We start from the raw sequence: 11471 nt of genomic DNA on the forward strand, positions 1-11471 counted from the left end.
GCTGCCTGCTTGTGTTTCCCATGAACTTAGGGTTTAAATTATGTATAATGAACTTAAACATGAATAGCTCCTCAATGTAGTTTCCAAACTGCGAAAGCAAGAGAATTTAGGATTAAAAATAATTCTACTGTTATACCAAAGTGCAATCCGACTACTCAAATGAAGATAAGTGATTAACTAACATGGCTTTGGGGTTTGAGATATCAAGAAAGTCCTTGGTGTGGAATCAACTTTGTTCTCAAATCCAATTTTACCTTGTACTTTTTGTTTAAGGGTGGAATTCTCGGGGCATTAGACTTAATGTGTAGATTATTTGCTATCAATCAGAAAGCATTTTGGTAAAATGTCATGAATGGTGAGTGCATGCATGTTGCTGCATGTTACTGCCTGCACACGATTGGTTATTTGGATGGTTATTTTTCTTCTCTCTCGGCATATAATTATGTTCCATGTCATGAACTCCAAATTGATTTTTTTTTTAATCAATTATGCAATTTAGGAACTGAGCGCAATTGTTCCTGCACGGGAAAAGCAAACAATTGTAAGATCTGCAATAAGTAAGGTACCATATAATAATTTTTTGGAGATATCAGAATGATTAGATAAATGTGGATGGGAAACCAGAATATTATTTTCATCTTTGAAGTGTTTGTTTCTCATTTATACTGTCATGACTCATGTCATTTTCTTCTGGTGCAGTTCCGCGCAGCTATTTAGTTGCAGTTTGATTTCCATCGAGCAATTTACAATCTTGGAACCGTATTGATTAGTTTGTTACTTATCTTAATAATTTTAGGATAATGTGATACTCCATTCATAATTTAAATGGACTCTCAGTTTCCTCTATAGTGGATAACAAGAAACCACTGGTTCTCTTATCTAATAATCCCCCGTAACTTGAATTACCAAACCTTGGTCTTTTTCTTACTTGCAGTACGGATTGGCTGAGGACACACTAAGAACTGGAGGATCTGGACACCCCAAAGAAGTTTCACCTAATGAGTTGTATAGTCAATCGGCTATCTACATTGCAGCTGCTCATGCTTTGAAACCAAATTACAATGTAAGGTTCCCATAGTTTTCTTTTCCATAGTTTTCTTTCTCAACCAATTTGATTTGATATTTATATGGAGAAAAGGATATCCCTTCAGTGAGAGAGACTTAATTTTCCTAATTCTTTCAGTGGTCATACCTTGATGTCTGCTTAATCTCGTTGGTTGAGAGATTATATTTTTGGTTTGCTGACATGATAATTTCTAATCTTCACAGCTTCCTTTACCATATCTTAAAGTTGGATATCTTACTGCACCACCAGCGGGAAAACCAATTGCACCTCATAGTGATTGGAAACGATCAGAGTTTGTTTTGAATAATGAAGGGCTTCAACAGGTAATTCTTTATCGTTTTAGTGTATATCAAGCGAAGAAAAATTATTTGCACATTCGATAACTGAATTAGTTATAGTAACTTTCCTTGCTTGTGCCAAGTATATTCTTTATCTGTTTATTACTTACTTGTGTTCTTTCTGTTCATCTACTTCCTTTCAGCAGGTTAGTAAAAATGAGCAAAAGCATGTACCCTAAGGCATCTCAAGTAGATCAGTGGAAGCAGCTATAAAAGTTGACGTTCCCGATATCGTTTCTGTTTCAGCTGATCGTGATCTGACTTTACCACCTGGTGCTGGTGAGTGCATGCATGCTGCTTGCTTACTGGTGAGTTCTTGGTTTGGATGGTTTTTTTTTTTTTTTGGATGGTTATTTTTTGTTTGGAAGTTTGCTTACTGGTGGTTCAGATTCAATGGTGTTTTGGTTTGGATGGTTATTTTTTGTTTGCTTACTGGTGGTTCAGATTCAATGGTGTTTTGGTTTGGATGGTTATTTTTTGTTTGCTTACATATACATCTCACACACACACACACACACACAATAAGTACTTGGCCAATATTGTAGAAAACACAGTTTCTTTAGCCTATGGAAAAAAGCATAGTTTCTTGAAACATTTTGGTAAAATGTCATGAATGGTAGATTATGCTTTTTTGGGTTTAAATTATGTATAATGTGTAGATTATGCTTACATAGAGATTATGCTATTTTATTTGATTAATGAATATAGTTCCATTATTTAATTTTTACAGATTTTTACATAATGTCTCAATCTCAAAGTCAAAGTTCCCCTAGTAGTACTAATGTAGCATCATCTACGGCTACATCACCATGTCCTCCACAACCCACACAGTCAAAACCATCAATGCCTCCCCCAAACCCCTCATCCTCCAGAAAAAGAAAAGCACCACCTATTCCAAAGACAAAGCAACCAACTATAATAGCTTCACTAGAGAGATCTTCTTCTGAGAGATCTTGGGTTTGGGATCATGTCACTAAGTGTACCGTCTCGGAAATACAAGAAGTAGAAAAGGATGGAAAGAAAGAGAAGGTGGAGGTACAAGTATTGAAGGCTAAGTGTAACCATTGTAACACCCTTTTTGCATGTGATACTAGTGGGGGTGGAACTAGTACTTACATTAAACATATCAATAAACATTGCAAGTCATATAAACCAACTGATGAGTTGCAAAAGGTTCTAGGTAGTTCTGGACCTTCTGGGGATGTCAAAAACATGCTTGTTGCTAAAGGGTGGAGCCAAGAAGAAAGTGTGGAAGGTATTATTGAGTTTATTGTGATGGAGGAGGTACCTTTTAGTATTGTGGAGAGTGAAGGGTTTAGGCGGATGATGTGCAAAGTCTAGCCTAGATTGCATGTTCCATCTCGAAGCACTATCGTGAGGGAGTTATTCAGTATGTATGATAGCATGAAAGATCAGTTAAAAAAGGAGATACACAATCATAGAGTGAGCTTGACTACCGATACATGGACAAGTGTGCAAAATTTGAACTACATGGTGCTAACTGCTCATTTTGTGGATGATGATTGGAATATGCACAAAAGGATTCTAAACTTTTGTTTGATTTCAAGTCATGAAGGCAAAGAAATAGGGCAGATGATTGAGCAATGTTTGGTTGAGTGGGGGATTGAAAAGGTAATGTGCATTTCAGTTGACAATGCATTGGCTAATAAGGTGGCAATTGAGTATGTTGTTCATAAAATGCAGAAATGGCTTAATAGTAAAGTGATTATGAATGGCAAGTTTATGCATGTGAGGTGCTTAGCTCATATTATCAACTTGGTAGTGAAACATGGGTTGAAAAGATTAGAGACAAGTGTGGATGCTCTTAGAAATGCCGTGCGGTTTGTGAGATCAAGTCCCCGAAGGTTAAGTTATTTCAAGAAATGTGTGGAGAATGAGAAGTTGGATAGTAGGGGTCTAGTTGTTATGGATGTGCCTACTAGGTGGAATAGCACATACATGATGCTAGAATCTTGCTTGAAGTTTAAAAAAGCATTTGAAAGGATGATCGAAGATGATGAAGCCAATATATACACCACCTATTTCAGTGAAAAGGTGTTTAGTGATGAAGGAGAAGAAGTGGCGGGTAAAGGGAGGATTGGACCACCTAAGGAGGAAGATTGGGATAGTGCAGAAGTGTTTGTGAAATTTTTAAAGGTCTTCTATCTTGTAACTTTGAAAGTTAGTGCAACTAAGTATCCCACATCTAACACAGCTGTTCATGATGTCATTGCTGTGGAAAACGAGATAGAAAAACTTTTTTTGCCTGAATATATGCAAACTGGAAGACCTGCAGAGTTGGTGCTACGTGATATGGCATTCAACATGAGAGCCAAATATCGAAAGTATTTTGGTTCAATTGAGTCCCTTAATCAAATATTTGTAATTGTCCTTGTCTTAGACCCAAGGTTCAAATTGAGGCACTACATGCACTTGTGTAGAAAGCAATTACAACTTCTTAAAGAAGAGATTGAACAAAAAAGTAATCAAGTGAAGACATTGTTGAAGACAATGTGTGATGAATATGGTAGTCAAGCTTTCGATTCACAAACACAACAAAAGGGTAGAGAAGATTTAGTTCTTGACACTTCTTCTTCAAGGGTAAAACAATCATCTTCTAGTGTGCCAACAGAAAATCCAATGATATTTAGTCAAATCATGGATGATTGGGAAAATGAACTAGAAGACACCGAGGATATTGCGCTTGCACATGAGGTGGATAGGTATCTCCTTGACACTGTAGAGAATGTACCACATGGTTCACAATTTGATGTTTTGAAATGGTGGAAGTTGAAAGGGAGGAGCACATATCCCACACTTGCTTTGATAGCGAAAGATGTCTTGCCAATTCAAGTGTCAACATTTGTCAGTTAGAGTGCATTTAGTGGAGGAAAGAGAGTAATTGACCCTTGTAGATCATGTCTCCTTCCTCAAACAGTGGAGTCATTGATGTGCCTTCAAAATTGGATAAGAAGTGAACCAATTGGCAGCATTGAGTATGAAGCAAGTCCCGCGGAGCTTGAATTTTATCAAGAGTGTGAAGAAGGTAATTATCTTGTTTTTTATAGTTTGGTTTATAACTTTATATTAATTGGTTTACAATTAACGGTTGTTCTTTGTTGTAGAATATAAAAGAAAAAGAGCAAATACTATATCTACAAGTTCAACAATCTCATCAAGTGTTCTTAAAATTGAAACAACTCAAACGAATAAAGGAAAAGGAATTGCGGTAATATTTTAAACTCAAATGAATAAACTTTAAATTTCAATAATTCAATTTGAATGAGGATAGATAATATGATGTTGGACGTTAAAAATGTCATGTTTATATTCTATTTTTGTTTACAGATTCAATGAAGATTGTTGTTGGAACTTGGATTTTCGGATATTTTGTATGTTGATTTAATTTTTAGATGTTGGAAGATGTAATATCATTATTTTGAATGTATTGTTAATCTATGAACTTGGATGTTGGACTTTGTATTTAGATTGGATGTGAATAATGGTGAATTTGTGCAAAATATGCGTAAATGCAGTATGTGACTTTCTGCAGTTGCAATCTGTGCAGTTGTGTGCAGATTGTGCAAATCTGTGCAGTTTTGTGCAGATTGCAATCTGTGAATTGTACAATTTTTTTTTCTTTCAAACAACCAAAAAAAAAAAAAAAAAGGGACCTGTGGACCCGCCCCGAACCGGCCCGTTTCAACTGGGCCGGGTAATGTCCGGTTCTTATATTAAAAAATGTAATCCCCGCCCCAGCCCGCCCCGTTCCCTTTGAACCTAGGTCCGGTCCGGTCTCTTCAAAATTGGGCCCGGCCCGGCCCGTGCCCAACCCTAGGTTAAAGTTTAGGGAACATTGTTCCAATTGAATTAAAGTTGAGTGACAATTGCTAGAATGTTCTCATTTGGTTTTCATATTTAGCCATTGATTTAGCCTTATGTGGCAAGTGACTCATTTTGACAAAAGTTTTAACAAAGTTGATGAAAAGGACTATGCACGTTTTGATGAGTTAAGGGACAAATAATCACAGATTTTTAGATGAGGTATCCTTCCTCCAATTGGATTAAAGTTTCAAGGTTCATTGCTACAATTTTCTCTTATATCAATGGTACATAATACATGAACGTGGATTTAATGTTTTAATCTTAACATTTGACATCAAATCTTAATATGAGTGATCACAAACAAGAGAACGAGACTTAGACTTGAACAGAAAACATTTCGAGAAGCATGCCTACCCTTTTCACAATATTTTAAAAGACGCTAGGCACTAGTCGGGTGGCGGGCTGGGGTCTAGCGCCTAGACGGACGCCTAGGAGACTAGACGGATTTAAGTAAATCTATTATATTTTGTGTAAATAAGTGTGTGCTTATACTTAAAATATATATAATTTCATCATAAACTACAAAATAAAATGACATATATATTATGAAGTATTGGAACATAATAAAAACATGGAGAATAATGATATAATGTGTGTTCATTTAAGTATGCAACAAGTCTCTTATAATTTATTGAAAAAAAAATATAATGCAAGGGAGATTATATTCACACACCCCAAATTACTTCTCCCACATCCTTTTAATTTTTTAATATTTTTCTATCACGTGTTAGTGATGTGTAGAAAATATTAAAAAATTAAAAGGATGTGGAAAAAGTAATTTGGGGTGTGTGAATATAATTTCTCTAATGCAAAATGAAAGTTATCTATTTTCTATCTAAGTGAGTTGCAACCTAGTTGAGTTTGGACGGGCCAGGCGGGTGTCTAGGCGATGTAGGCGGGTGCCTCAGCACGTCTAGGTGTCATTTCTTAATTTTCAAACGCCTAATCATTAATCGGGATGGTGACCAGCTGCCTAGCGCCTATGTAGGGTCTAGACGATGCTAGACGGAGATTTTTAGAACAGTGCCCCTTCATGTAGTGGAATTATTATTAATTTATTTATATATTTCAAAACAAATTAGAAAGTCGTTCATCCACAAGGCAGAAAGCAGAAATATCAAACCTGGAGAGTACGAACTCTCCATGAAACAATCAAATATTGGTTTCATAAAATATGAAAATTTTCGTATGAAATGATAATAAATTCAGTACAAAAACTAGTCTCGTGGAATTTCGATCTTTTTACGGAGATACCGCAGAATTTGCTGCATAGAAGCCTTTGGCTTATCCCCATCTCTAACACATAACTTTGCCACAGCTAGAAGACTTTTGAGCTCCCTAGAATCGTAACTGCTACCAAGATCAGGATCTAGCATCTTGTGAATAGAACTACAGAAGCGAGACTCCCGGATCCATTGAACTAGATCTGCTCCTCCATTTTCTGATGATTGACCGGTGATGAGCTCCAGGATCAGCACCCCAAGCTGGAACATTATGTTACCGCATTCCTGACCCATGCAATCTGCATGAAAGGGGAAGAATATGAGGACTGCAGTAAGTATTTACGAGGGTTAGGTCAAGAGAATCAACCTTTCGGGCATGAGGTATGTGGCACTGTGACATAACTTTCACCAGAACTTTGAAGCCCGACGTCTGAAAGCTGTGATCAGAAAAACAAAGATCATATGAAGTTTGACAAAGTCGACAGCAGTAGCCTTCTTACACCTAGTAGATCCGAATCCAACGGAGTCCTCACCTTTGCATTAAAGTTTTCATCTAGCATGATGCTACTTGAGTTAATGGAGACGTGATACATTGGAGGTTCATTGAAGAGAAGCAAGTACTCCTGCATTGAAATTCTAGAACGCTGTAAGCTAAACTCCTCTGGCTGGCAATGGACATAGAGGAACTTCCAACACGTAAATATATGAGTAATTCAGGTACATTATCGACACAATAGAACCATAGAACTTTACAAATTTTTTGGATTAGTTGAGATATAAGAGCAGTGGATTAGTATCCTGCTTTAGAAGTGGAAAATGATACTGCTACAATCTTATGGTGACTTGATGCATGAAATCAAATTATGGAGTAAATGTTTGTGGCATTAAGATGTAAAATACCAATGCTGCCACGACACCAATGGCTATTTGTAGCCGTGTCCTCCAATTCAAGGGAGTTCTAATGGGATCTGCCAACAATAAAGAGAGAATCAAATTTTGCACAGATGCACACGTACACAAAATTCTGCTTGGAATGTTACCATTAAGATGCTCCTTCAAGCTCCCCCTTTCTATGTTGTCAAACACTAGGAACCTGAGAAAACAAACGATAGATATGTCAAATGAAAAAAAATTGAGAGCAACAGATAATTTCGACAACGGCAAAGGTATATAACTTATTCATACATTGCAGTCACCGTGGACAGAATGGTCGTATGACTAGTTCTATTGTCAATCCAAAAAACCGATCTTGAAGGAATGTCAATGTATTTCCTTAAAGGTTTATCTTCCACTTTCACGTTAAATATAGAATTCAGGAAATTAACAAGAGCTTGAAAAACCAGAGCAAATTTAACAGTTCAAGAAAAGGACCAATACACAAGGCAAATATCTTGAGCTCACTCAAAAGAAACCAACACTTTAACATCCCTGGAAAATGCACATCGGAAAGGTAATTAATTTCGTTTTGTGGCCTCTTTCGATTCGTGGACAGGGCAAAGCACCCATCCTCTAAACTTACCGCAGCATATATCCTAGGCAAAAACAAAATCATATAGTTTCCTCCATTCTCAAATGGTGGCCATTTATACGGGTGCGTTGGTGGAAATTAATGAAAGAAAGTGACAGAATGAAACAAGTTGAGCATCAGACCGTCTATGTCCAGTAGAGAATCCCCTGAGAGCAAGAAGGTGACGATGATGCAAGCACCCCAAGAGTTGCACTTCTCTGTAGAAGACATCTTTTCCTTGATCGTAGTCTCTAATTTCTTTTATCAATACAACTCCACCATCATGAAATCTGGCCTTATAAGCAGCTATATGAGAATTGGTATACATGATTGTCTCAAAACCATCCGTTGCTCTCTTTATATCCTTGTAAGGAAAATGCTTCATAAATAATATTTGGCCTGAAAATAAGAACATATAAGAGAGGTCTAATAAAAATTTATTCAACCACCCGTAATTGGAACACAAATTGAATTCAGTTTCCTTTTTCAACTCACTATGATATCCAGGTTATATTAGGAGTCAAAATCCAAGCCGTTGCCTCATAATAATTAGTCTGAACTTCGAAGAGTTACAAGTGAAGAGAAACTAGAAATACATTGTAACTATGGGGAATTGGTGCAGAGTGAGGTGATCGAAGATAAACTGTGCAGGCCCAATCTTGAGAGAGAGAGAAAGAAATTAAGGGAAACACAGACGCTATCCAAATTACCCCTATTTAATCCGAAACTCAGAGAATCGTATAGTATTAATGGACATGTATCTTAATCCATAATCAGTCGCTTTAAAAGTTTCGCAAAACTTGGTCTTTGTTCATCAAATGTAACTTCTATCAACCGAAATTTACCACTTGAGGATCAACTGAAATTTACTTCAGTAAGAATACTTCACTAAACATGAAGTTGCTCACATGCATAACAGAGATGATTTCTGCATTAATGTTCAACAAGCTTTTCGACAGATATTTAACTTGGCTAATTAGCGCATACAAAAACAAAAAGAAGCCTCTGAAGACAGGTTTGGCTCAATCAAAGAGCCAAGTTAAACTTTTCACAATTTTTACAGACCGTAATGAAACAAAAACGTACGGGTAATGCTACAGAGACAAAATTTACAAACTAAATGCTGTGTCACCAGTAGGAATGAGTACGTTTATCAATGCTTAAGTCATAATCGAATCATTAACTCCCATTTCATTTAGTTTGAAAAATTTAGTCTCTGTAGCATTACTCAAAACGTAAAGGTCTGCTTCGGTATATCACATTCAAACCAAGAAAATATAACTAGCCAAATTGCTTAAAAAATCCTTCCTCAATTGGCCAGTTTTAAGAGCAAATCCTCAGATTCTAACAGTGGACCTACAAAATTACTAGAATCTACGAAACGAACAAATTCCTCAAAATCTCAAAATTCAGATAGAAATCTGGGACACAACAGCCCTGAAGACCAAAACAGAGTAACAGCTAACAGCTCCAAGACAGTTCAACCAACATCATCAAAAACCAAAAACAAACCCACGTCGAATTGAGCAAATTAAACTCCGAATTCCGACAAACTGCATAAATCCGACGACATCAAACGGATAAGAAAATCCCATATTGTTTACAAGCCCAACAAAAATTCACGGTGAAGAGAGTAACAATTACTTGAAAACAAAAGAGTAGAAGGTAAAAATTTGAAGTACCCGACCGAGATCGGCGGAGCCACGAGAGGAGGCGAGGCCGGAGTTTGCGAATCAGGCGGTGCATTTGGGTGAATTGGAAAGTGGGATCCAAGAGGTAGGTGAAGTGGAAGAACAGAGGCTGAGGCGCTGTAAATTTCCAGTTCGTCCTTTATACTAAGATAAAAAGGTTAAGGGATGGATTCGCTTTTTACCTTTTTTTGTGGGGTGCTTAGCGAGAGAGAAGATTAGGAAAGAGGGTAAAATATTCAAAGCCCCAGATTAGTTAATAATTGAATAGAATGACACATGTGACAGTTGAAGTTAAAAGAATCCAGGGGTGACTGACTACACTGTTTTGGCGGTATACCTGTACAGATCCAAGATTTAGTTGACTATTCCCGTATCCCCCTCTAGCGTCATATGGACATTGTGCTGATTCGGAAGTGCTTCTAAATTGATCGAAAATATTTTTTGTGAAAATATTTTTGAAATTAATTTTAGTAAGAATTCAAGTGGATAAATGATTCATGCAATAAGTATATATCTGATGCTTATTTTAAAAAATCATTTAAACTGCTTTTGGAACCTAAAATCAGTTTCACGAAAAATGATTCTAGTTATTTTTAACTAGTCTATGGTCAGGCATAACGAGTTATTACATTGCTATGAGTACGACTAATGTCATGGATATTATCAAAGCAAAACTGATGCCATAATCCTAAATTCTTCATGATAACCAAAAAAAGGTTATGACACATCCCGATCCGAAATATCCACCTGGATTTCGAATCGAGTTATGTTGGCCGCCACTCGGAAAGTGACGAAATCATAAATTGTAGTGAGATGGAAAAAGTATGAATAAATTTAAACCTTAAAGTGCCTAAATGCAAGAGTGTGCATGTGAACGGGAATGAACCTATTCACACGTGATGTCAAAGTATAAGTAAAGTATAGTAAAAGTAGAATGAGAATTATACCATCGAAGGTAATCTCCTATTCCAACATTTGCCAAGAATTCTTGTTAACACGAACACTGCCACTAAATCTCGGAGGGGTGAAAAACAAAGGTAAGTGGGCCTAAAAATAAATCTTTATAAAAACCTTTTTGAAAACATATTTTTGAAGCAAGCAATATAAGAAATTATGAAAATAACAATATAAATTTCAATGATAATAATCATAAAGAAAATCACAACATCTATAGTATACAAGATTAATATAAACAGCTAGAGATAAAGTTAGAAAAACTGACAAACTTGGAGATTGAGGCTTGCATAAATGCAATGCCCTTAAGATAGAATTTTGCCCTACTCTTGTGCTTGTAGTTTGGTAGGCATCCATTTCCCAGGATTCAACAATCTATAATCTAAAGTCAAAGCACTTCAATCTTTAGACTATGACAAACTTTATATATTTCGTACTCTCAAGACATGACTCAGAATTTGACTAAGACATTGGAGAAAACTCTTCTCTTAATTCTATTAGACAGGTGGGATGCTTGAGTTTATATAGAACTCAAGCCACTCTTTTTGACACATTATGATTGTTGCGTAAAGTTCCAACGAATAGATACAACTCGTGAATTTGAATTCAACCATGACACATGACTCTTATTTTTCATTCATACAAAAATTAAATATTATAATATATAATTTCCAACAATCCCCCACATGAATGAAAAATTAAGAAGAATTTGAGAGTACATGCGGACAAGAGATGCATCGGGAGAGGTGTATTTTGGACTTGAACCTACCCTAGTGAATACTTATTGGATTTACTTGGTGACGCAGT

General features: G+C 36.3%; 1 protein-coding gene across 4 annotated transcripts; it reads right to left on the reverse strand.

Annotated features, from left to right (window-relative positions):
• Positions 1–6325: 6325 nt before the first annotated feature.
• On the reverse strand, positions 6326–9939 carry LOC103928996 (probable receptor-like protein kinase At1g49730). Of its 4 annotated transcripts, none has more exons than XM_048573414.1 (7): positions 9702–9939; positions 8515–9572; positions 8163–8418; positions 7413–7605; positions 7046–7135; positions 6880–6949; positions 6326–6811 (listed from the first exon to the last, which is right to left on the reverse strand). In XM_048573414.1, exons 3-7 carry the CDS (start codon positions 8402–8404, stop codon positions 6507–6509), a joined length of 900 nt encoding a protein of 299 aa, XP_048429371.1. In that variant the 5' UTR covers positions 8405–8418; positions 8515–9572; positions 9702–9939; the 3' UTR covers positions 6326–6506. The 4 variants fall into 4 exon arrangements, with proteins under 4 accessions (XP_048429371.1, XP_009336414.1, XP_048429370.1 ...); XM_009338139.2 differs by lacking the exon at positions 8515–9572 and having other exon boundaries at positions 7413–7480; positions 7553–7605; positions 9702–9934; XM_048573413.1 differs by lacking the exon at positions 8515–9572 and having other exon boundaries at positions 9707–9939.
• Between the last annotated feature and the right edge of the window lie 1532 nt (positions 9940–11471).

Source organism: the organism of the source record quoted next, unplaced genomic scaffold, assembly GCF_019419815.1.
Source record: "Pyrus x bretschneideri cultivar Hongxiangsu unplaced genomic scaffold, Pyrus_bretschneideri_v1 Contig67, whole genome shotgun sequence".
NCBI lineage: Eukaryota > Viridiplantae > Streptophyta > Magnoliopsida > Rosales > Rosaceae > Pyrus > Pyrus x bretschneideri.

Coding starts and splice junctions, on each gene's coding strand:
- LOC103928996 (XM_048573412.1), bottom strand. CDS start 9,765: ATGCACCGCCTGATTCGCAAACTCCGGCCTCGCCTCCTCTCGTGGCTC. Junction 8,419..9,701: donor GCTCCGCCGATCTCGGTCGG/GTACTTCAAATT, acceptor TCTTATTTTCAG/GCCAAATATTATTTATGAAG. Junction 7,136..7,412: donor TTGGTGTCGTGGCAGCATTG/GTATTTTACATC, acceptor ATTTCAATGCAG/GAGTACTTGCTTCTCTTCAA.